The following is a 27500-nucleotide window of genomic DNA, read 5'->3' on the forward strand; positions in this document are numbered from 1 at the left end:
GTAAGTATATCGCCGTTCTACGATGGAGGCATCTTCCTACAATGTGAAAAATTTTCAAGAGAATTGCTTCGTTTGAGCCTTGAATTTGTTTTTTTTTTTTGGGTTTTCTTACTCATCTGTGTTCTGCTTAAATGCTGTGAACTTTAATTTTCAACAAATCATTTAAGCCTATATTCCTAAGCAATAAAAGTAGAACGAACATCAGCAAAGCTATGCCATTCTTTTTCTAACTCAGCTTAAAGTGTCATCGTTGACCGATAGCTGATGGGGCTTGCAAAGCATGACGATTATTCAACAACAGCTGATAGTAGGCTGTCGCTACTCCTACTACTGTAGCCATACGGCCACTTTCACACACACACACACACACACACCGCCCAAGGGTTACGCCCACTACTAGGTTTTAGTTTAAATACCGGGCAGATATTTTCTTTTTGTTCTATTTTATCAGCTGCCGTTGCTGCCACGTGCTGCACAAAAGTTCTTTGAGGGGAGAGCAGGCTTGGCGCATGCTTTGGAGGGGGAAGCAGTAGCATGGAGAGGAGAAAGACAACAGCTACGAATAATTGATTACTGAACCATGTGGAGGAGATAATGCAACGAACCGTGGGCTATAAAAGCCGCGAGCACTGAACTTGCAATGAATGAAATGGCGTTGCATAGAATTGCCTATGCTAACATAGAACAGCAACAACAACAACAACAAAAAGAAGACAAAGAAGAGGCAGAGCATGTTACATACACACTCAAGTACTAGGGGTTGGGCCAGTTAGAGTTTCTTTGAAATATGTACGTGGGTGTATGAGTGTGTGTGTGTGTGTTGAATGCGTGAGATTGGTATAATAAGCCTCCATGTTTGCATAGCTTTGCTGAAGCAGAAGGACATGCGAGGCGCCACATAAAGACAGCACATGAATATGGGGGGACCTTCCATTCATTCTGCCCACTGGGCGATGATCATTCATGAATACCCTCGACAAACAAAATGAATGAACATTGCAAACAGACACAAGGACATGTGCATGTGTGCACACATACATATCGCATATGTGTGTGTGTGTGTGTATGTAGCTGTATGTGTATGTGAATTGGCTATTTCACGCGTTTGCAATTTGCTTTAAGCCAAACAAACAAACCTTCCCTAACAGGCAGCCATGAAGCAAACCTCAAACCAGCCAGATAGCCAGTCAGCCAGCCAGCCAGTCAGCCTGATAGCCAACCACCAACAAATTCTTGAAGTAAATTCAACACTTAAACTCAGGGACTAGGTGCTCATTGCGTTCCATTTATCAAAGGACATGTGAATGGCTAGATGGGCCAGAATAAGTATGAGCACTGTTGGCATCAAAGCATTCGGCTTGCTCTGTCTGCAATTCAACTGCTCGACAAGCATCAGCCCTTATTCAAGCAGGTAGTAGATATTCCTGATATCCGAGATTATATTGTATCCTCAAGAGTGGTGTACTCGTACTGTACTCTCAATAGCCTCAATCGTTGAATCGTTTGAACTGAAAGGCGTGTGCTTTTCTCGAAACCGACACAACAATTTTTCTTATTACAACTTTGGATTTGGAAAGTAGTACTCTTGTAAGCCTGGACCGGGCATGGGAAGAGAACAAAAAGGGAAACGGTATGGCTTTCACTTGCATGCAGTGGCATCATCAGCATCATCATTCTCATCATGCATGCTTTGCCAAGGTGTATGCTCGCAGCTGACTTGGTTACCTGAGCCCCACAATTGTTTAGTATCCCTGTTGCAAATTGTGTTTCATGTTGCCATAAGCGGCATGTAATGAAACCTTCAAGCCAGCAGCCAGCAGCCAGCACCTATGAATGGCATTTTTTTTTCGGATTTTAAGGTGTTTGCATTATTACTTTGGCAATCCACACCTGTTGGTGTGGATGGCGACGGTGATGGCGGTGGTGGTGGCATTGCTGATGATGAGAGAATAATTAAACGTTTCTAAACGTTTGCTATTCAAGGATAAGTAGGGATGGGAATATTGCAAAATTCAAGTGGCCATTTTGTTGAACAAAAACGAAACGCCCAGCTATGCTTGTTCAACAGAGTGTAGCGCGCTGGAGGGCTTTTGTTTCCTTTGGGGTTTTGAATTACATGTCCATATTTAAGTGTTCGGCTAATGTAGTTTATTTTCTTGCAGAAATTGGGTCAATGCATAATTAAAACGTTTCCTTGGGGCCCAAATAGAAATTTAGATGGGTATGATTATAAAAAAATGGATACATTTAAATAACAACTCAAAAGAAGAACAATCTTCGGCCAGGCCGAATCTTGGGTACCCACTGAATTCCACATAAAATTTACATTAACGAACTTCGTTGAAGGGCACATGTGTACATGCATACAAATAAAACCTTTGGCATTTTTTTACGGCAAACAAAATACTTTTATCACAAAGTTATTTTTAGTCTTCGTCATATCAAACGTTAGCAGTGAACGTAGTATTTTTGAACGTAACTAACTTTGTTTATTGCAAACGGTTCAGCTGCTTCGCCTACGGTAAAATAACCTTTCTTTTGCTATAAAACCAAAAACTCGTTGATTGCAAAAGTGTTTCGATAGCCGCAAATGATTATTCGTTTGCTGGACCCATATTTATTTTCTCATGTCCATCCTGCTAGAGAGAGAGTGGGTGAGTTTTTCAGCGCATGGACCAGTGATGGGCAAAAATACTCACACTACTGTGCACGTACACAAGAAAATAATGCCAAGCAAGGTGATGGACTGGCAATTAATTGCAATTGTGAGCTCGTCACTGGTGTAGACACATTCCTCCAACAACATGTTTTCCTTTTTATACCCACCACCGAAGGATGGGGGTATATTCATTTTGTCATTCCGTTTGCAACACATCGAAAGACCCATTTCCGACCCTATAAAGTATTGGGTTGCCCAAAAAGTAATTGCGGATTTTTCATATAGTCGGCGTTGACAAATTTTTTCACAGCTTGTGACTCTGTAATTGCATTCTTTCTTCTGTCAGTTATCAGCTGTTACTTTTAGCTTGCTTTAGAAGAAAAGTGTAAAAAAAGTATATTTGATTAAAGTTCATTCTAAGTTTTATTAAAAATGCATTTACTTTCTTTTAAAAAATCCGCAATTACTTTTTGGGCAACCCAATATATATATTCTTGATCAGCGCAAAAATCGGAGACGATCTGAGACGATCTATATTCCTTCGTCTGTCTGTTGAAATCATGTCTTTAAAAATAGAGATATTGAGCTGAAACTTTGCACAGACTATTTTTTTGGTCCATAAGCAGGTAAAGTTCGAAGATGGGCTATATCGGACTATAGCCCGCATATAGACCGATCCGCCGATTATGGGTGTTAGGCTGAAATTTGGGACAATGAGTTGTGTTAAGCCCTTCGACATCCTTCGTCAATTTGACTCAGATCGGTTCAGAGTTGGATATAGCTGCCATATAGACCCATCGTCCGGTTTAGGGTCTTAGGCCCATAAAAGCCACATTTATTATCCGATTTCAAATCTGGACCGATCTGAGCCAAATTGAAGATGAATGTAGAAGGGCCTAACTTAACTCACTATCCTAAATTTCGCCGACATCGGACATTAAATGAGCCTTTTATGGGCCCAAAGCCTTAAATCGAGAGACCGGTCTATATGACGGCTATATCCAGATCTGGACCAATCGGAGCCAAATTGAAGAAAAATGTAGAAGGGTCTAACTTAACTCACTGTCTCAAATTTCGGCGACATGGGACAACAATCCGCCTTTTATGGGCCTAAAACCTTAAATCCAGAGATCGGTCTATATGGCAGCTATATCCAAATCTGGACCGATCTGTGCCAAATTGGAGAAATATGTCGAGGGTCTTATCTTAAATCACTGTCCCAAATTTCGCCGACATCGGGCATTAAATGAGCCTTTTATGGGCCCAAAACCTTAAATCGAGAGATCGGTCTATATGGCAGCTATATACAAATCTGGCGCGATCTGGGCAAAATTGAAAGGGGATGTCGAAGGGTCTAACACAACTCACTGTCCCAAATTTTGGCAAGATCGGACAATAAATGCGCCTTTTATGGGCCCAAAACCTTAAATCGAGAGATCGGTCTATATGGCAGCTATATACAAATCTGGCGCGATCTGGGCCAAATTGAATAGGGATGTCGAAGGGCTTAACGCAACTCACTGTCCCGAATTTCGGCGACATCGGACAACAAATCCGCCTTTATGGGCCCAAAACCTTAAATCGAGAAATCGGTCTATATGGCAGCTATATACAAATCTGGCGCGATCTGGACCAAATTGAAAGGGGATGTCGAAGAGCCTAACACAACTCACTGTCCCAAATGTTGGCAAGATCGGACAATAAATGCGCCTTTTATGGGCCCAAAGCCTTAAATCGAGAGATCGGTCTATATGGCAGCTATATCCAAATCTGGACCGATCTGAACCAAATTGAATAGGGATGTCGAAGGGCTTAACGCAACTCACTGTCCCGAATTTCGGCGACATCGGACAACAAATCCGCCTTTATGGGCCCAAAACCTTAAATCGAGAAATCGGTCTATATGGCAGCTATATACAAATCTGGCGCGATCTGGACCAAATCGAAAGGGGATGTCGAAGAGCCTAACACAACTCACTGTCCCAAATGTTGGCAAGATCGGACAATAAATGCGCCTTTTATGGGCCCAAAGCCTTTAATCGAGAGATCGGTCTATATGGCAGCTATATCCAAATGTGGACCGATCTGAGCCAAATTAGAGAAAGATGTCCAAGGGTCTTATACAACTTACTGTCGCAAATTTCGCCGACATCGGACATTAAATAAGCCTTTTATGGGCCCAAAACCTTAAATCGAGAGATCGGTCTATATGGCAGCTATATACTGTCGAAGGGCCTAACACAACTCATTGTCCCAAATTTTGGCAAGATCGGGCAATAAATGCGCCTTTTATGGGCCCAAAGCCTTTAATTGAGAGATCGGTCTATATGGCAGCCATATCCAAATCTGGACGGATCTGGGCCAAATTGAAGAAGCATCTCGAAGGGCCTTACACAACTCACTCTCCCAAATTTCGGCAAAATCGGATAGTAAATCTGGCTTTGATGGGCCTAAGTCCCTAAATCGGCGGATCGGTCTATATGGCAGCTATATCCAAATTTGAACCGATCTGGGCCAAATTGAAGAAGCATATCGAAAGGCATTACGCAACTCACTGTCCCAAATTTTGGCAAAATCGGATAATAAATGTGGCTTTGATGGGCCTAAGACCCTAAGTCGGCGAATCGGTCTATAAGGGGGGATATATGAAGATATAGTTCGATATAGCCCATCTTCGATATTAACCTGCTTATGGACAAAAAAAGCATCTGTGCAAAGTTTCAGCTCAATATCTCTATTTTTAAAGACTGTAGCGTGATTTCAACCGATAGACGGACGGACATGGCTTTATCATCTTCGATTTTTACGCTGAAAGAAGTGGATTTTTCGATATGTTGTCTTCTTTCTTGTGTACGGGATATAGTATGGTGAGGTTCCAATCATTGGGTATGCGTTCTTCTAACCCCTTCTAATCCCGCTGACAAGCTGATGCATAGGGCTTATCAGCGTGTTGCCTTCTGTCATAAATAGTTCAGCGGGTAACCCGTCGGCTCCTGCTGCCTTGTTGTTCTTTAGTCGGGTCACTGCTACTTGGACCTCATTCTATACCATCAACAGGGATTGGTTCTGCGGTATCCTCTTCGCCGCCATCGCCGGACTCTAGCAGCTGGGTAAAATGTTGTTTCCATATCCTCAGCACACTATCTGTATCAGTTACCAGATTTCCCGTAACAAAACTTTATGTGCAAAGCTTCAGATAAATTGAGTGGTAATTAAGCCTTCTAGAGGCTCAAGAAGTCAAATCTGAAGATCGGTTTATATGAAAGCTGTATCAGGCTATGAATCGATTTAAACCATTTTTGGCTCATTTGTTGGATATATAAATAAATCCCCTTTAGCAAAATTTAAGCCAAGTCGATTGAGAACTGCGCCCGCTAGAAGCTCAAGAAGTCAAGATACGAGAACAGTTTATGTGGCAGCTATATGAACTGATTTAGACCATTCTTGGCACAGTCATAGGAAGTCAGAACAAAACACTTCGTGCCAAATTTCAGCGAAATCGAATAAGAATTGCGCCCTCTAGCGGCTCAAGAAGTCAAGATCCGAGATCAGTTTATATGGCAGCTATATCAGGTTAGGAACGGATTGGAAGTCAGAACAAAACACCTCGTTCCGAATTTCAGCGAAATCGAAAAACAATTGCGCCCTCTAGCGGTTAAAAAAGTCAAGATCCGGATCGGTTTACATGGCAGCTACATCAGGTAAGGAACGGATTGGAAGTCAGAACAAAACACCTCGTTCCGAATTTCAGCGAAATCGAATAAGAATTGCGCCCTCTAGCGGCTCAAGAAGTCAAGCTCCGAGATCGGTTTACATGGCAGTTATATCAGGTTAGGAACCGATTAGGTCATACTTTGTCATAGTTGTGGGAAATCAAAGCAGAACACATTCAGCCAATTCGGATATTAATGGCGCCCTCTAAAAGCTCAAGAAGGGCGCAATTAACGAAACTGCTTCATATGACACCTCTAGCAGCCCAAGAAGTCAAGATCCGATATCGGTTTATATGGCAGCAATGTCAGGCTATGAACCGATTTAGATCACACTTGGGTTTGTTGAGGGAAGTCAAAGCAGAACACTTTCAGCCAATTCGGATACTAAATGCGCCCTCTAGAGGCTCAAGATGTCGAAATACAAGAACGGTTTATATGGCAGCTATATCTGGTCATGCTATATCAGGTTGGAGGCCAACGTAGCGCAGAGATTAGCATGTCCACCTATGACGCTGAACGCCTGGGTTCGAATCCTGGCGAGACCATCAGAAAAAAATTTCAGCGGTGGTTTTCCCCTCCAAATGCTGGCAACATTTGTGAGGTACTATGCCATGTAAAACTTTTCTTCAAAGAGGTGTCGCACTGCGGCACGCCGTTCGTATTCGGCTATAAAAAGGAGGCCCCTTATCATTGAGCTTAAACTTGACTCGGACTGCACTCATTGCCCGGACCGCACTCATTTGCCTGGTATCTCATTATAGGCAAAGAAACAATAATGGTTATGGCCGATTTTGGGCATTCATTTTTGGACATTGAAGACCGTAGAAGTCATTGAGCAAAATTTCAGTGAAATGAGAAAAGAATGGCACCCTCTAAAGGCCTTAGAAGTAAAATCGAGATATCGGTTTTTATGGGAGCTATATCAGGTTATGAACCGATTCAGGCCATATTTGGCACGCATGTTGGAGGTTATAGGCGAAGTCACTGTGCAATATTTTAGCCAAATCAGACAAGAACTGCGACCTCTAGGTGCTCAAGAAGTTCAAGAAGGAGATCGAATTATATGGGAGCTATATCAAGTTTAAGACCGATTCATGCCATCTTTGAGATTTATGTTGGAGATCATAAGAGAAGTCAATTTGCATTTCAGCCAAATCGGAAGATAAGTGCGTTCCATAGAGGATTAAAAAATTATAATCGGAAGATAGGTTCATATGGGAGCAATATCAGTTCTTGGACCGATTTGAATCTTATATGGCACATCTGTTATACATCATAGAAAACATCATAATACAAAATTTCAGCCACATCGGATAATAATATCACCTCTAGAGGCTCAGGTAGTATTATTGGGAGATATGGTTTATATGGGAGATATATCCAAACTTGGATCGAAATTACCCATTTACAATTCCAGTCGACCCACTCTAATAGGAAGACTTTGGGAAAAAATTTCAAGTGCCTAGCTTTACTCATTCGAAAGTAAGCGTGCTTGACAGACGGACGGACATACGGTCGGACAAAGGGACGGACATGGCTAGATCTACTTAAAATGTCATAACGACCAAGATGTTACGATGTGTTACAAATTAAATGACGAAGTTAGTATACCCCCTTCCTATGGTGGAGGGTATAATAAGGAGGGTCGATATTTCATAGCAATAGCGTTTCAAGGTTAATGACAGATCGCAATACTTAACCCGTGTCGATTCAGACCATATTAGATACGTATGTTTAAAGTCATGAGGGAAGCCGTTGTACAAAATGTCTGCCAAATCGGATGAGAATTGCGCTCTCTAAAGGCTCAAGAAGTCAAGATCCCAGATCGATTTATATGGCAGCTATATCAGGTTATATACCGATTTGTGGCATACTTAGCACAGTTGCTGGAAGTCATAACAAAATACCTCATGCAAAATTTCAGCCAAATCGGATGAAAATTGCGCGCTCTATTGGCTCAAGAAGTCAAGATCCAAGATCGGTTTATATGACAGCTATACCAGATTATAAACCGATTTGAATCATACTTAGCACAGTTATTGGAAGTCATAACAAAATACCTCATGCAAAATTTCAGCCAAATCGGATGAAAATTGCGCCCTCTAGAGGCTCAAGAAGTCAAGACCCAAGAGCGGCTTATATGGCAGCTATATCAAAACATGAACCGATTTGAACCATACTAAGCGCAGTTGTTGGAAGTGATACCAAAACACCATGTGCAGAATTTCAGTCAAATCGGACAAGAATTGCGCCCTATAGAGGCTCAAGAAGTCAAGATCCCAGATCGATTTATATGGCAGCTATATCTAAATATAGTCCATTCTGAACCAAATTTGGGTCCTATATTGGGAGGCCTGAAACTAATCACTGTTTTAAATTTCAGCAAAATCGGATAGAAAGTAAAGATTTTATAGGCTTCGGGCCCTTTATCGGGAGATCGGTCTATAAGGCAGCTATATCTGAATATAGTCCGATCTGAACCATATTTGGGTCCTATATTAGGAGGCCTAAAACTACTCACTCTTTCAAATTTCAGCGAAATCGGTTAAAAAATAAAGCTTTTATGGACTTCAGACCCTTTATCGGCAGATCGGTCTATATGGCAGCTATACCTGAATATGGTCCGATCTGAACTATATTTGGGTCCTAAGTTAGGATGCTTAAAGCTACTCACTGTTTCAAATTTCAGCGAAATCGGTTAAAAAATAAAGCTTTTATGGACTTCAATCCCTTTATCGGGAGATCGGTCTATATAGCAGCCATACCTAAATATGGTCCGATCTGAACCATATTTGGGTCCTACGTTGGGAAGCCTAAAACTAATCATTTTTTTAAATTTCAGCAAAATCGGTTAAAAAATAAAGCTTTTATGGACTTCAGACCCTTTATCGGCAGATCGGTCTATATGGCAGCTATACCTGAATATGGTCCGATCTGAACTATATTTGGGTCCTAAGTTAGGATGCTTAAAGCTACTCACTGTTTCAAATTTCAGCGAAATCGGTTAAAAAATAAAGCTTTTATGGACTTCAATCCCTTTATCGGGAGATCGGTCTATATAGCAGCCATACCTAAATATGGTCCGATCTGAACCATATTTGGGTCCTACGTTGGGAAGCCTAAAACTAATCATTTTTTTAAATTTCAGCAAAATCGGTTAAAAAATAAAGCTTTTATGGCCTTCAGACCCTTTATCGGGAGATCGGCCTATACGGTAGCTATACCTAAATATAGTCCGATCTGAACCATATTTGGTTCCTATATTAGAAGGCCTAAAACTACTCACTCTTTCAAATTTCAGCGAATCAGTTAAAAAATAAAGCTTTTATGGGCTTCAAACCCTTTATCGGGAGATCGGTCTATATGGCAGCTATACCTAAATATAGTCCGATCTGAACCATATTTGGATCCTATGTTGGGAAGCCTAAAACTACTCACTGTTTTAAATTTTAACGAAATCGGTAAAGAAATAAAGCTTTTATGGGCTTCAGACCCTTTATCGAGGGATCGGTCTATATAGCAGCTATATCTAAATATAGTCCGATCTGAACCATATTTGGGGAGAATGTCGAGAGACCTAAAACTATTCACTGTTACAAATTTCACCGAAATCGTGTAATAAATAGGGCTTTTATGGCCTTCAGACCCTTTATCGGGAGATCGGTCTATATGACAGCTATATCTAAATTTAGTCCGATCTGAACCATATTTGGGTCCGTTGTCGGTAGGCCTAAAACTACTCGCTGTGGCCAATTTCAGCGAAATCGGTTAAAAAATAAAGTTTTTATGGGTGTTAGACCCTTTATCGGAAAATCGGTCTATATGGCAGCTATATCCAAATAGGGTCCGATTTGGCCCGTTCAAGAATCTAACCAGCGTGCATCAAAAATACGTATCTGTGCCAAATTTCAGCTCAATATCTCAATTTTTGAAGTGATGACAACAGACGGACGGACAGACGCATAGACGGATAGACGGACAGACACACGGACATCGTTAAATCGCCTTAGAATTTTGCGACGATCCGAAAAATATTGGGTTGCCCAAGAATGAACTACAATCAAATATACTTCTTTTACCCTTTTTTTCTAAAGCAAGCTTAAAGTAACAGCTGATAACTGACAGAAGAAAGAATGCAACTACAGAGTCACAAGCTGTGAAAAAATTTGTCAACGCCGACTATATGAAAAATCTGCAATTACTTTTTGGGCAACCCAATATATACCTTGTAGGGTCGGAAATTGATATTTCGATGTGTTGCAAACGGAATGACTATCCTACGATGGTGGGTATACTCCCCTAATATTGATGACCCACGCAAACGAAAAAGGGCCATGCTCTTCAGAGCTACACCTGGAATGTCCCCATCCTAGGGTGGAGGGTACATAAATACACCATTGGCAACGCCATGCATTATCTGTCTGCACGTATAGCCCATATCAACCTACTCGTACACAGCAGCATACAAACATTTTCTATTAGCATACAAAACAATCAACATTGTCATTCAACATCAGTGTCAAACATCGTTGTGTAGCACTCGGTCCTTAATAGCAACATGCAGATGTTTTTCCCAGCATATTTATAAGATAAAAGCATTCACCTGCTCTAGGAGAGTATTAAGTTTTTTCTTTGCTTCTCCCCAAAAGCCCCATTACGTTTAATTTCCTTTCAGTCAATATAAATCAAAATATGCTTATCGCATCTGAGACCCCCGACGTTTGCCTGGCGGCTAAAGTAAATCTCAGTTTTAAATGGCAAAAGATTATGTTGAACTTACCTGACATGGAGCCTGAAAGAGGTACGCATCGCCAAAGGCGGTGCTTAAACAGAAGATATAATCACGCTTGGGATGCTCGGGTATGGGCTGCATTATCGCACCATCGACTATAATCAAATGCTTGGGGGCCGCCTCAACACTGCGACCCTCGCGCGAATCACAGGGATAAAAGAGTAGAGTGGTGCCCTTCAGACACACCCAATAACCCTTCCAGCCGCGTTTACGGGCTAATTCGATTTGATGTTTCTTTCGCAATAACCATTTCTTCACAGACAGGAAACTGCAGAAAAATGAAAAGAGAACGCACAAAGAGCGCAAAAACAACGAAACAAATTTGAGAACAAATCAAAAACAAAAACCGGAAATGATGTGTATATGCGTGTGTGTGTGTGTGTGTGTGTGTTAGCAAGGCAAGTTGCCTTGTGGCCCCTTTCTACTTACCCAGCTTTGCGTACAGCTCCTGTACAATTGAATGAGGATGCCGCCGTTCCAGTTGCTTTTGCTTTGTATGGTGACGCCATGACACTTTCGCCATCATCTTCATCCGATACGGCTGTAGTTAAACTCATGCGGTCATCGTCGGAAATCTATGGCAAATGAAGAAATGAGTGTTGTAGAAAAGAGACAGAGAGAGAGAGAGGGAGGGAGGAAGAGAAAAAAAAACGGGAAATATTATTAGCATTACAGCACATTCCAATAATTCTTCTGGACTACTTCATCTGCTGCTGTATGGACATCCTGTTGCACAACTACAAAACTCAATCTATGGTTGAACTCTAGCAAAGACCCAACTGAGGACGATGATGATGATGATGGACCATTTGTAGCCCTGAGGCAAGAAAGGCCAAAATACAGAGAAACAAAGATGGCAAATCTGTGTTGTTGGTTAGTCTACGCCATGCCTTGGTATTGGTATGCTTGGTACTTTTCGCTACACATATATAGCAAGCAACATCTGTTGAGGATCCAATCAAGCGGAACTAATGAAAACCTGCCTGAATAACTGACTCCCTGACTGACTGCTTGCTTGGCTAAGGAGTTCAGCTCAACATAATCTCATTATGAAGCCAGCTAGTGAACGAGCACAAGCAAACCAAATAAACCTGCAGTGCTTCAACTGGCAGTAAGTCTACCAAACGCCCACCCCTGCCGCCTTTGCTGGGCATGGAATTGCATTGAAAGTGGGTGGATGTGAAAATGGAAGTTTCTTTATAATTCTTCCGCTTTTTGTTTTGTTTTTTTTTTTTTTGTTCCACTCTACACTCCATTCAATCCAATTCGTTTCACTTTGCTAACCGAGCTTAACAGCACTCTGGTCTGAAGCAGACAAGAACTTTTGGCTTTCTTGTTTTAAAAATTTAATGATACTATATTTTGGTAAACCCAAACTCAAACGGCCAACCAATTCAATTTGAAAAGTGCTAGAGCAACATTTCATACAAGATTTTTTTTTTTTTGTATAGCCTCTGTTAACTCAAGGACAGTGATTGATGTTGATGATATTCTGGGAACTATTTGAAAGACGATGCCCGGCTTAGTGTTACGAGCTAAATCATCATTGATGGTGTGGCGAAAAGAGAACAACATTTTGGTTGGCATTACCATTACTAGTCAAGTAAATTAAAACCAGTAAGGAAGGGCAAAAGTCGGAAGGGCGGTGCCGACTGTATAATACCCTACACCTACTCTATAAGTACAATGTGGGACCTATATCCAATTCTGAATCAATTTTGATGGACCTCGGTGAGCAAATAAGTTCAAACTGTAAAAACTGCGGTGGACAAATGACAACATTATGGCAAATTACTCAAAATCTGACGAACATATATATGGGAGGTATATCTAATTCTGAACCGATTTCGAGCAAACTTCTCAGACAATGTGGTAGTCGTCGAAGAAAGCGTTGTGCAACATTTTTGGCAAGATTGGTCAAACAATGCACTTGCTGTGATTCTAGGAGTGAATATCGGGCGATATATATATATGAGAGCTTTATCTAAATCTGAACCTATATCCATGAAAATCACCATCAATGTCGAGAATCATTAGAAAATCCTTGCTCTCAAATTTCGAGAGAATCGGGTAACAAATGACCATTTTATTGCAATATTTCTCAACATCGGCCGAACATATATATGGGAGCTATATCCAAATCTTAACCGATTTTAATGAAATTCACCAGTAATGCCGGGAATCATTAGAAAATCCTTGCTCCCAAATTTCGAGAGAATCGGTTAACAAATGACCATTTTATTGCATTATCACTGCAAATCGGACGAACATATATATGGGAGCTATATCCAAATCTGGACCGATTTCCATGAAATTAACCAATAATATCGGAAATCATTAGAAAATCCTTTCTCCCAAATGTCGAGAGAATCGGGTAACAAATGACCATTTTATTGCATTATCACTGAAAATCGGACGAACATATATATGGGAGCTATATCCAAATCGGAACCGATTTTTCCATGAAATTCACCAGTAACGTCGAGAGTCATAAGAAAATCTTTCCTGCAAAATTTCGAGAGAATCGGTTAACAAGTAACCATTTTATTGCAATATTATTGAAAATCGGACGAACATATATATGAGAGCTATACCTAATTCTGAACCGATTTCGAGCAAACTTCTCAGATAATGTGGTAGTCGTGGAGGAAAGTGTTATGCAAAATTTTGGCAACACGGATCAATAAATGCGCTTGCTGTGACTCTAGGAGTGAAAATCGGGCGATATATATTGGGTTGCCCAAAAAGTAATTGCGGATTTTTCATATAGTCGGCGTTGAAAAATTTTTTCACAGCTTGTGACTCTGTAATTGCATTCTTTCTTCTGTCAGTTATCAGCTGTTACTTTTAGCTTGCTTTAGAAAAAAAATTTTAAAAAATTCATATTTGATTAAAGTTCATTCTAAGTTTTATTTAAAATGCATTTACTTTCTTTTAAAAAATCCGCAATTACTTTTTGGGCAACCCAATATATATGTGAGAGCTATATCTAAATCTGAACCGATATCCACCTGTCATATCACCAGTAATGTCAAGTATCATCAGAAAATTCTTCCTGCCAAGTTTCGAGAAAATCAGTTAACAAATGACCATTTTATTGCAGTATTACTGAAAATCGGACGAACATATATATGGGAGCTATATCCAAATCTGAACCGATGTTTTCCAATTTCAATAGGCTTCGTCTTTAGTCCAAAAAACACGACCATGCCAAATTTGAAGACGATCGGATAAAAATTGCGACCTGTAGTTTGTACACAAATTATCATAGACAGACGGACGGACAGACAGACAGACGGACATAGCTTAATTGAATCAGAAAGTGATTGTGAGTCAATCGGTATACTTATCAATGGGTCTACCTCTCTTACTTTTGGGTGTTACAAACTAATTCACTAAGTTATAATACCAAATACGACACGGATGTGGAAAAGCCTAACATAAGTAACTGTGTCAAATTTCAGCGAAATCGGATTTTTAATGTGCCTTTTATATGGCCAAGACTTTAAAACGAGATATCGGTCTATATGGCAACTATATAGAAATCTGAACTAATCCAAGCCAAATTGAAGAGGGATGTCGAAAATCCCTACACAACTCACTGTCCCAAATTACAGCGAAATCGGACAATAAATGCACCTATTATGGGTCCAAAACCTTAAATCGAAAGATTGGCCTATATAGCAGCTATATTCAAATCTGGACCGATCTGAACCAACTAGAAGAAGGATGTCAAAGGACCTAACACATCTCACTGTCCAACATTTCGGTGAAATCGGACAATAAATGCGCCTTTTATTGGCGAAAGACCTTAAATCGAGAGATCGGTCTATATGGCAGCTATATCTAAATCTGGATCGATTTGGGCCATATTGCAGACAAATGTCGAGTGGCCTAACTTTCTCACCGTTCCAATTTTCAGCGACATCGGATAATAAATACGCCTTTTAAGGGCCTAAAACCTTAAATCGAGAGATCCGTTTACATGGCAGCTATATCTAAATCTGCACCGATCTGGGCGAAATTGCAGAAAGATTTCGAGGGGCCTAATTTAACTCACGGTCCCAAATTTCGGAGAATCCAGACAATAAATGCGCCTTTCATGGGCCCAAAACCTTAAATAGTGAAATCGGCCTATATGGCAGCTATACTCAAATCAGGACCGATCGCGACCAAATTGAAGAGGAAAGTCTAGTGGCCTAATACAACTGACTTTTCCAAATTTCAGCGAAATCGTATAATATATGGGGCTTTTATGGGCCTAAGACCCTAAATCGGCGGATCGATCTATATGGGGGCTATATCAAGACATAGTCTTATATAGCCCATCTTCGAACTTAACCTGCTTAAGAACAAAAACAGACCCTTGGCAAACTTTCAGCTCAATATCTCAAATAAAGACTGTAGCGTGATTTCAACAGACAGACGGATGAATATTGCTAGATCGATTTTTACGATCATTTCGATATTTCGATGTGATATTCGATATTTCGGAATGATAAAATGAATATACCCCCGTCTTTCGGTGGTGGGTATAAAAAACCAAAATTATTTTAATTTTTTTGTTTGTTTCTCTTTTGTTAAGCTCTTTCGAGCTTAATGATCGGAATTATCTGCAATGGAAAGGAAAGCCATAGATCGCAACACACACCATTTGATGTGTGTTGATTCGTCATTTGATTAGAATAACTCATCGGCTATATTAGGTGTGAAGGCTACAAGGGCCCTACGTTGGTATGTTGTACTTATAACCATTTTATAGCGGAAACTCCTCTGTGATATAAATATCTCATTAACCACGCTCGACAACCCTGCCTATTAGCCGTTCTTTTTCCAATGCATGTGTTTGTGTAATGGCAGATTTATTCTCTACACAATTACACCACTCCCAAGGCATACACATGATTCTGTGCATCCTTTGGAAGTTGTATTGATGGCTTTGAACGCTAGACAATGGCAACGGCTCTCGTTGTTACTCCATATGCCCAGATTATTTTTTTAAATTAATTTAATTTTTTTTTGTTGAAACATATTTTATTACTCTTACCAGAAAGATAGTCGGGGTCGAGAAAATAATCTCGACTGCGACTCCGCAGCGTTGATTTCAATCGATTCTATCAAGAATAGAAGTAAATTTCTTTTTATTTTTTTTTATTTGTGTCAGAATATAGAAAACTAGCCGTGCAGTCGAGCTTTGCTACACCCTTAAATATTGCTTTTGGAATTTGTATATTAGGTCGGCCCGATTTTATTTTAATCGTATAGCAAAACCGTAAACTACATACAATTCTAAGAAGTTTTTCCGAAGAAACCATGTATCTAAAATAAAATCCTAATCCGAGCCTCTTCAAAAATTGTTTTCTGTTTTTTCGATATTCCATTATCTTGTGATCATGATGTAGGTCGCATTTGTTGTTCTATTATCGTAAAATTTTGCACAAGTCACTCTTTTGGTCCAAGGTCTATATGGTACTTCTACTAAATTTCCCATGAACTTTCCCTTAAGGTACAGGGGATACTTCTCTCATATCAATGAGTGCAGTCCAATTAAAGTTTATGTTCAATGATAGGGGGCCTCCTATTTCATACCAAGCCCGAACGGTGTGCCGCATAGCGACACCACTTGGTAGAGAAGTTTTAACATGGCAGGATACCTTAGAAATGTAGCCAGCTTTAGAAAGCGAAAAAACCTCCGCTGAAAATTGTGTTCATGTTCACGCCGGAATTTGTAAACAGGCGTTCGGCGTCATAGGCGGTCATGCTAACCTCTGCGCCACGGTGGTCCCTTAATTTTAGATATAGCTCCCATACATATATCTGTCACAATTTTGGTCCGATCTCCAAAAATGTTTGCACAAGACGTTCTATTTAATGTTCTAACATGTGTGCATAATTCTAGCAAAATCGATTCAGTTTAAGACATAGCTCCGATATATATCTCTCATCCGATATGACATTCTTAGGCTTTAGTAGCCGTAATTTTGGTCCGATCTAGCCATGTCGGTCCGTCTATCTGTTGAAATTCCGGTACAGTCTTTAAAAAGGGAGATATTGAGCTGAAACTTTGCACAGATTCTTTTTTGTCCATAAGCAGGTTTTTGTCCATAAGCAAGTTTGAAGATGGGCTATATCGGACTATATCTTGATATAGCCCCCATATAGACCGATCGGCCGATTTAGGGTCTTAAGCCCATAAAAGCTACATTTATTATCCGATTTTGCTGAAATTTGGGACAGTGAATTGTGTTAGGCCCTTCGACATCCTTCGTCAATTTGGCTCAGAGCGGTCCAGATTCGGATATAGCTGCCATATAGACCGATCTTTCGATTTAAGGCGTTGGCCCATAAAAGGCGCATTTAATGTCCGATGTTGCCGATATTTGGGACAGTGAGTTAAGTTAAGCCCTTCGACACATTTCTGCAATATGGCGCAGATCGGTTCAGATTTGGATATAGCTGCCATATAGACCGATCTCTCGATTTAAGGTTTTGGGCCCATAAAAGGCGCATTTAATGTCCGATGTCGCCGATATTTGGGACAGTGAGTTAAATTAAGCCCCTCGACATAATTCTGCAATATGCCATTTAAGGTTTTGGGCCCATAAAAGGCACATTTATTATCCGATGTCGGCGAAATTTGGGACAGTGAGTTGTGTTAAGCCCCTCGACATATTTCTCCAATATGGCGCAGATCGGTTCAGATTTGGATATAGCTTCCATATAGACTGATCCGCCGATTTAAGGATTTGGACCCATATAAGGCGCATTTATTGTCCGAAATCGCCAAAATTTGGGACAGTGAGTTAAATTAAGCCCCTCGACATAAATCTGCAATATGGTACAGATCGGTCCAGATTTGAATATAGCTGCCATAAAGATCGATCTCTCGATTTAAGGTTATGGGGCAATAGGAGGCGCATTTATTCTCCGATTTCACCGAAATTTCGGCAGTGAGTTATATCAGGCCCTTCCACATTTTCCTTTAATTTGGCTCAAACCGGTCCAGATTTGGACATAGCTGTCATATAGACCGATCTCTCGATTTAAGGTTTTGGACACATAAAAGCCACACTTCTTGTCCGATTTAGCTGAAATTTAGGACAGTGAGTTGTGTTAGGTACTTCGACATCTTTCTTCAATTTGGCCCAGATCGGTTCAGATTTGGATATAGCTGTCATATAAAACGATCCGCCGATTTAGGGTTTTAGGCCGATAAAAGCCACATTTATTATCCGATTTGGCTGAAATTTAGGACAGTGAGTTGGGACAAATTTGTACTCCACTGTTAAACACCTTTCATTTAAGGCCCGTAATGTCCCGATTGGGGTTTGGCATAGATTACGATTTTGGTCCTTAGGGGGTGGGGCGTCCTCCCTGGCTTTTTAACTCAATTTGAATTGTCGCATTCGTAAACCACTCTTCTGTCAGTATGACATTTTTCTTTGGGGGTTTGAAAGTTCCCCATAGTTCTGAGAAAAATTGTTTGACAAATCTTGGCGGAATTAACTTTTCGTAAGAAATTCAATTTGAAATTTTTGGAAAATCAGATCTGGTACAAAATTGTTCAAAAGATGTTGTTCTCATTGAAAATTCCATAACTGTTTTTTACGAAATTTCTTAAAGCTCAGGTCATATATCTGTGAAAGTCCATTTTCAAAGTTTTATACTTGCCAACTTTTTTTTTTGTTAAGGATTTTTGCAAAGTGGCTGAAACAGAATTTTTTTTTGTTGTGATTTCACTGGGAACACAATTTACATGGTAGTTTATCTACGTCAATGTGTATGGGGCTGCCTGATTTTATTTAGCGCTCTCGCCCAGTTAGGCTGCTCTCAGCAATTCATCGTCGCCAGTTGAGCTGCAGTTAAGTTTGGTTCGATTCAATCCGGATGTGTTTTGTGTGAAGGTACTTTGCGAAACAACCGCAAGCAACCAAATGGAACATTTTTAAGGATACTTAGTACTCTTGCTCTGTATAATAATAAAAAGCATTTTCATGTAACCCTCCCTCCCCCACCGTTTCCACTGCTTCTTTGCCTGCCAAATACCACATAAATCCTTGCTTCATCCTACACAGCCTTGCCAAGGCAAAACAACTATGGCTTGCTAACGACTCGACTCGAGTCGAGTCGAGTGAAGTGGATGGATGGAACTGAATTGGAGTAAATAGACAAAAACAACAACAACGGCAGCAATAAAAATAACAACAACAGCAAAACGAAACATAAAAACTGGCAACAGAAGGTGGTGGTGGAGGAGGAGGAGGAGAAGGAAACGAGCGAAAAGAAAGTCAATGAGCATTTTATCTGTTCCGCCATCAGATCAAGCATTTGTCAGTAGCAGAGTTGTTTGCGTTGTTGTTGCTGCTGCTGCTGCTGTTGTGATGATGCCTTTCTGTGGCATTGTAAGTAGCATCGCTACTTGAGCTAAGAGTAGATGACTTTTGTATCAGTGGGTCAGTGCACGTTTTTTTGCCTCACTTGCCATCAATAACATCAATTGTTGCATACTTCCTGCTTGCTGTTGCTGCTGTTGCTGCATTTTTGCATCTCCTTGTCTCGCACTGAAATTGACATTTGTGTCAGGGTTTTTAGGATTTAATGCAGTGCCGTTTTCATGTCACCCTCAATGGGAATTAAAACTGAAGTTACAGAAAAATATGCTGCTCCATTTTCCGTCGCAAGATGATATCCTTCTGTGAAGTGGAGTACATTATTCATAGAAATGTTTGCAAATAAACAACAACAAAAAAGATGAAGAACTAGGGATAAGAAAAATGGAACAGCAATTTAGAGGCAGGCGTTTGCTGGCAGCACTACAAGGCTTAAGGGGGGGATTAAAAAAAAACTCTTGTTGTTTGCAGACAAATTTTGCCAAAAAATTTATTAAAAAACCAGTAAGGAAGGGCAAAAGTCGGACTGTGCCGACTTTATTATACCCTACACCTACCCTGTAAGTACAATGTTGAAGCTTTATCCAATTCTGAACCAATTTTGATGGACCTCGGCGAGCAAATATGTTCAAACTGTGATAACCACGGTTGACATATGACATCATTATGGCAAATTACCCAAAATCTGACGAACATATATATGGGAGCTATATCTAATTCTGAACCGATTTCGAGCAAACTTCTCAGATAATGTGGCAGTTGTCGAGGAAAGCGTTGTGCAAAATTTTGGCAAGAATGGTCAATAAATGCGATTGCAGTGGCTCTAGAAGTGAAAATCGGGCGATATACATATATTACAGCTATATCTAAATCTGAACCGATTTCCATGAAATTCACCAGTAATGTCGACAGTCATAAGAAAATCCTTCCTGCAAAAATTCGAGAGAATCGGTTAACAAATGAGCACTTTTTTCCAATATTTCTCAAAATCGGACGAACATATATATGGGAGCTATATCGAAATCTGAACCGATTTCGAGTAAACTTCTCAGATACTGTGGCAGTCGTTGAGGAAAGCGTTTCGCAAAATTTTTGGCAAGATGGGTCAATAAATGCGCTTTCAGTGGCTCTAGGAGTGAAAATCGGGCGATATATATATATGAGAGCTATATCTTAATCTGAACCGATATCAATGAAAATCACCAGTAATGTCGAGAGTCAAGAGAAAATCCCTCCTGCCATTTTTCGGGAGAATCGATTAACAGATGACCATTTTATTGCAATATTTTTGAAAATCGGACGAACATATATATGAAAGCTATGTCTAAATTTAAACCGATTTCGAGCAAACTTCTTAGACAATGTGGAAGTCGTCGAGGAAAGCGTTGTGCAAAATTTTGGCAAGATTGGTCAAAAAATGCGCTTTCTGTGACTCTAGGAGTGAAAATCGAGAGATATACATATATGACAGCTATATCTAAATCTGAACCGATTTTAATGAAATTCACCTGTAATGTTGAGAGTCATTAGAAAATCCTTTCTCACAAATTTCGGGAGAATCGGGTAACAAATGACCATTTCATTGCAATATTTTTCAAAATCGGACGAACATAAACATGGGAGCTATATCCAAATCTGAACCGATTTCTATGAAATTCACCAGTTATGTCGAGAGTCCAGGGAAAATCTTTCCTGTCAAATTTCGAGAAAATCGGTTAACAAATGACCATTTTATTGCATTAGTACTGCAAATCGGACTAACATATATGTGGGGGCTATATTCAAATCTGAACCGATTTTTATGAAATTCACCTGTAATGTCGGGAGTCATTACAAAATCCTTCCTGCCAAATTTCGAAAGAATCGGTTAACAAATTACCATTTTATTGCATTATTATTGCAAATCGGACGAACATATATATGGAGGCTATATTAAAATCTGAACCGATTTTTATGAAAATCATCTGTAATGTCGAGAGTCACAAGAAAATCTTTCCTGCCAAATTTCGAAAGAATCGGTTAACAAATGACCATTGTATTGCATTATTACTGCAAATCGGACTAACATATATATGGGAGCTATATCCAAATCTGAACCAATTTCTATGAAACTTATCGGTAATGTTGAGAGTCAAGAGAAAACCCTTCCAGCTAAATTTCGAGAGAATCGGTTTACAAATCACCATATTATTGCAATATTACTTCAAATCGGACGAACATATATATTGGAGCTATATCCAAATCTGAACCGATTGTTTCCAATTTCAATACGTTTCGTCTCTAGGCCGGAAACCATGTCCACACCAAATTTAAAGACGATCGGATGAAAATTGCGATCTGTAGTTTGTACACAAATTAACATGAACAGACGGACAGACAGACAGACAGACGGTCATAGCTAAATCGAATCAGAAAGTGATTCTGAGTCGATCGGTAAACTTATCAATGGGTCTATCTCTCTTCCTTTTGGATGTTTTTTGTCCATAAGCAGGTTAAGTTCGAAGAGGGCTATATCAGACTATATCTTGAAATAGCCCCCATATAGACCGATCCGCTGATTTAGGGTCTTAGGCCCATAAAAGCCACATTTTTTATCCAATTTTGCTGAAATTTGGGACAGAAAGTTGTGTTGTATCTATTCAGTACAACAAAGTTCTGGATAAATTGACAGTGCAGGCTTATGTAGAACATCTGTCTTCAGGGTTATCAAAATGCAATTTTACCCATGAACATTCCATAAGAGGCCTCCTTTTTATATCAGGGTTACCATGATATGGTTTTCACAATTTAGTGTGGCCACCTGCAGAAATGTCTCTATTGTGAATGGCGGAATAAAATTTATACCAGTTATTTATAATAGCCGCACATGTATTGGAAAAAGTACAGCTAATAAGCAGGGTTGTCGAGCTTGGTTAATGTGGTAATTGTGTCATAGATGAATACGATTCAAATACAAGATACCAACGCACGACCCTAGAAGCCATCACACCTAATATGGTTGAAAAGTCTTCTAACCAAAGACGAAACACGTGGTTGGTGTTTGTTGCCATCTTTGGCTTTCCTTTTCCATTTGCATCTCCGATCATTGAGCTCGTCTCGAAAGAGAAACAAAAAAAAAAATATTTGCACTTTTTTCTTGATACTGTTTTGACAGGTTGCCATAACCAGGGCTGCCATCTGATGTCAAACAAACAGATTTGCACTGGATACATATTTTGCATTTTTTTTTCACGGCTTGCGTAGCTTGCGAATCCAGCGCTTAAGTAAAACACAGCATTTTATAATAATTTGTTATAAGCTTTAAAATAAGGTTCAGTTTTTATAGAAAAATTCGTCCAACTTGCAATGAAGCCAAATGAACACAAACGTATTTTCTTACAGACTAACTGATTGGCTTTTATACGGAACCATATGCATAAATCTGTGGGAAACCCACCCGATTTTCTATAAATGACCCAATTGTCAAAAAAAAAGTGCCTCTTAAATTATGGCGACTTTAAATCGACAGTGGTGAAAAAAGTTCACCTCCCCTTTCTTACCTTCCGCAAGAATAGTTCATTGCATTGCTTTGCCGTACTGCGCCAATGGCGATGGCGAAAACGCGAATTGCCCAGATGCAGGGTCCCATGCAATTCGGCCGCTTCGTTGACTACACGCTTTATCACCTGATATCGTATGACATCGTATCGATGCAGAGGTTTTAGGGCCATGGTGCCGTGTTCGGGTTCTGATTCAGCGCCCGAACGCAGCTGATCTTCATCGTCGTCGTCGTGCCATGCACTGAGGACGCCTTCGACAAAATTGTACAAAAGTTCGCCATTGGTTTGGCTGGGTTGCGAACCGGACGGCTTTTGCTCGTATTTGATAAGTTTACGATTCTGGCAGACTTCGCGCAAAAGATTCTCGCCAAAATGCACCGTCTTGTGGCGGCGCCGGCGCTCATCCAATGAGACGGCCGAGGCGGATTTGATAAGTTTGCCATTGGCCGCACTGGCATGGCCGTTTTGGTGTTTTCTCTTGGCGACAATGGGTGCGGTATAGAACAAGGCACAGGATTCGCCGCGCTGCAAGGTGTTGGGTTGCGAATTGCTGCGTTGCCCTCCGCCGCCGCTGCAAATGCCAACGCCAACGCCAACACCACTGCCGCTGCTGGGTGTGACAGCAGCTGGCTGCTGCATCACAGTGGTGGTCGTTGAGGCAGTGGACGCGGCAACGGCCATGGCTGTTGTGGTCTGTTCCAGCAGCGTTAACTGCATTGCCGGAGCGCCGGGCTCCGTGTCGTATAGTGAGGCAGGTGGCTGTGTAAGGGTTGTGCGCAGCCGATTGAAGTCGGCGGCGCAGCGAGGCAGTGAGTTACATTTAGGAGCATTCAAGCACTTGCGATTACGACAACTCAGGGGCGCACAGTATCGACAGTCGTGGCAGATGACGTACTTGCGCTTCGGCTGGCTTTGAGCGGGCGGCACTTTTGAGGATGGCGGCGGTGGTTGGGGGCCAGCGGCGGCAGCACCGTCATCGGATGGAGGTACTGTGTGCATTTGCGCTTTAGTCAGTTGTTGGTTGCGCAACAGATTGAGCGTTGAAGACGAGGTCGATGGTAGTTTTCGTTGACTGGTGCTCGATTGGCACTCGAGATAGCGGCAATTGGGGTCTGTGCAGATGGGTAGGAGGGGACACAGCGGATCTGTACAGGGCGAGGGCGAGCGGGGCGCTCGTTCCGCGGAGGAGGATTTGCGCTTGAGGACACCATTGTGCGAGGCGGTCATGTCGGCGATGGTGGCCGACCTTTGGGTCTGATGGCGTCGCGAGCGTTCGCGTTTTGATTCTCTTGCATGACCCTGGGAGGACTTTCCCATTTTGGGAGGCAGCTGGGGCGGTATCAGCTCATCCTTGGGTATGTACTGATAGCGTTCTTTGTGTGGCTTGGCATAGAGGCGCTCCACATTGCTGGGAGCGGCTGGCGTGGGCGTGGACACGGTAACAACTTCGCTGGCCGAGTGCCGGAGACGCCGCTCCTTAATTCGTTGTTCTTGATAGCGCCGATCGGAACATATCTGCTGCTGTTGTTGTTGTTGTTGCTGTTGCTGTGAGCTCGAGGCCATGTGGGTCTGTGAAGGCGGGATTGATGATTTCTGCGGTAATTCTATGAAACTTTGATGTGATGCTCTCCTATCTACGGGGGTTTTGCCTAGGGACTGTAGACGACTGAGCGGATAGGCAATCCAGTCGGGTATACTCTCTTCGCTGCGTTCGCTGTAGCCCAGTGAGTGGCGTTTGCGGGAGGGATGCTGCTGGCTGACATCATCCTCGTGCGAATGCGAACGCGGCGTATCACCACTGCCGTTGCGACGGTGGTGTGATCTTCGGGGTTTGGGTGTGGCCGTGCCAGCGGCAGGAGCGGCTTCTTCTCGGGCGGTCAGAGCCTTGGTGGACTTGGTCAGCCATTCGACCAGATCTGATTTGAGCAGCGATAGTTCGCCGGGGCCAGAACTCTGGCGGGACAGGGGCTTCTTCAACAACTCAGCCAATTCCTCTTTCAAGGCCTTGGCATAGGACGAAGTGCTGGGTCTGCTGTCGCCCATCTGAGGAGTCTGTTGCCGTTCAGCGGGAGCCACTGAGCGCTTGCGCGGCAAGTGCTCCAGCAGCCATTGGGGAATTTCATCTTTCATCACAGTTATTTCGCTGGGGCCGGATGAAGTGCGGGCGGGGGCACGTTGTCTTTCCAGCCACTCCATGGTCTCATCGCGCACTGTGCCACTCTCGGCCGAGCGGGAGGAATGTCTTTGCTGGGCCTTGCGATCGAACCACTCCAGGTCATCGGGCGAGGGCTTTATTTCTTTGGACACGGGAACCTCTTCGGCGCTCTTTTGTCTTCGGGGTGGCAGTTGAGGCTTTTGCTCCTCGCCATGGCGGTGGTGCACATGCTTGTGAGTGTGGGTGTGCGTGGCATGCATATGGGTGGAGGAGGCGGCGGTGGCAGCGGCGGAGGCCGATGGATCCTTTTTGGGTGGCAAAGCGGGTGGCAAACGCTTGTTGGGATCTTTGGCTTTGATGAGCTTCTGCTCGATGGTGTCCTCATTGCGGGCCCTAACGCGGCGGGTGATTTCGAAGATATCGCCATTTATTTGATGATAGAATTTCTCCACTTCGACGCCCTTGTCGAACTCTTCCTTGACCTGTTGCACATTGAATTTGCCGCGTGAGGGGGGCCGTGGCGGTGGTGCGGCGGCCGCTGCAGCAGCCTTTGCCTCTTTAGTGGGGGCCTCCTTGTCATCGATGACATCGTTGTCGGAGTCGGCGGCCAGCGAGAGGGCTCCCTTGCCCCCCTCACCCACCACACCACCAATGGTACGAGCCGTCGAATACAATTTCTGCTGCATGCTGGTGTCATCCTGCTGCTGTTGTTGCTGCAGCAAACGATCCAAAGAGCCATGATGCGTTTTTATCGTTGGACCCAGCGAGGCCTCGCCAAACGGCTGCAGTCGACACTGGGCATTGCAAATGCACACCGGCCGCTTCTTGCTGCTGCCGAAACGAAAGAGGCTGCTCGCCAGCTGGGAGACGCCATCGCCCAGCACACTGCCGCCACCACCGCCGCCGCCAGCGGTTACATCCCTTCCCGAAGCCGTTGTTGCCGAAGTCAAACGTCCGGCCTGTGAAACTGGCGTTATGTCGACTATCACGCAACAGCAATGCAACGAGAAGGTCTTCTTGTCGTAGCCACTGCCGCTAACAGAGTTGTTGTTGTCGCTTTCACTATTTTGTGAGGCTGCCAGAATGAGCGGCGGCGGCTGCTTACTACCAAGTGGCCACTCGTTTGCCTTCTCCAAGGGTTAGGGCCACCTCTTCTCCTCCTCGCCGTCCTCCCGTGGAGCGTTGAGTACTCGTACGGAGCGTTTGCGTAGACCTTCGTCGCCGTCCAGGGCTCACTGAAATCGATGGCACTTGGGCGTAAAGCTGCTAACCTGATGGGGGGAGGAGGCCCTAGTGCTTGCTCTGCTCTAAGCCGGGAGGGGGAGCAATAGTTGCGGCGGCGGCAGCAAAGGATCTGATCTAATAACTGGATGCTGCTGCTGCTGCGCTGTCTATTTGCTGCTACCGTTATCGATGGATCAGCATACACCATGCCCACATTCAAATGATGCTGCAGAGTTAAACCGCAAACAATATTTCTCCTTGCACCTTGCACCACCGCTCAATATTGCCAATAGTTGGAGGAGGAGGTGGTGAGCAAAGAAATGCTGCCTGGCCTCCTCGCTGGTATTCCGTAGCAGCCTTAACTAACCGCAACAACTAATTTGGGGGTTTTCGTAGTTTTTGCTTCACCGTTCGATGAGATTTTGGGCTTGTTGTCGTGTTGCTTGTTTTTTTGAATTTTCACTCAACACTTCTTTGGGCGGTTTGTCAATGGTTTGGCACTTTTTGTGATTTGAAACATTTTGTCTAATTTGCACAGCTTAAATTCGGTATAGATTTTGATTTTAGGTTTTTGTTTTCGGTTTTCTGTTTTCTGTTTTCTTGTCGTTAAACTTTTCTTTTTTTTGATTTCCTTGTTTGTTTTCGCTACGAAACTAGGTTTTGGGTGTTTGTTTTTGTTATCAATTGCATTTGCTGCCGGGGTGTTGATATTGCGGCTGATTGGGGGTTGAGAAGAATCACATGAGAATATAACGAAAAAAAAAAAAACGTTTTCATAGGCTCAACAAGGATGAAGGATGCGAAGCGAAATGCACCTTAAGCACACAAAGCTTAGATGGTAGCCTAGGCACACACATACAAGGATTTTATCTTTCGATTCCGGTAGCAAACATACCCACACATGCATATACACAAATATGGGCAGGAGTTTGTTTGTCTGTCTTTCCCATAGCCACTCTTGGGCTCTCTTTCTCCGTTTCTCACGCTTTGTAGATCTGTTTCTGTTTGTGTTTATGTTTGTGTATGAT

At 42.2% G+C, this 27500-nt stretch overlaps 1 protein-coding gene across 5 annotated transcripts in view; it reads right to left on the minus strand.

Moving 5' to 3' along the window:
- LOC106089523 (protein still life, isoforms C/SIF type 2) overlaps window positions 1–27500 on the minus strand; it is a 257942-nt gene that overhangs the window by 127312 nt on the left and 103130 nt on the right. For all 5 annotated transcript variants that reach the window (XM_059364211.1, XM_059364208.1, XM_059364213.1 and 2 more), the window contains 2 exons: window positions 11594–11739; window positions 11153–11432 (listed from right to left, as the gene is read on the minus strand). In XM_059364211.1, coding sequence (XP_059220194.1) covers window positions 11153–11432; window positions 11594–11739 — 426 coding nt within the window. The remainder of the gene's footprint in view (window positions 1–11152; window positions 11433–11593; window positions 11740–27500) is intronic.

The sequence above is a fragment of the Stomoxys calcitrans genome, chromosome 1, assembly GCF_963082655.1.
Source record: "Stomoxys calcitrans chromosome 1, idStoCalc2.1, whole genome shotgun sequence".
Lineage (NCBI taxonomy): Eukaryota > Metazoa > Arthropoda > Insecta > Diptera > Muscidae > Stomoxys > Stomoxys calcitrans.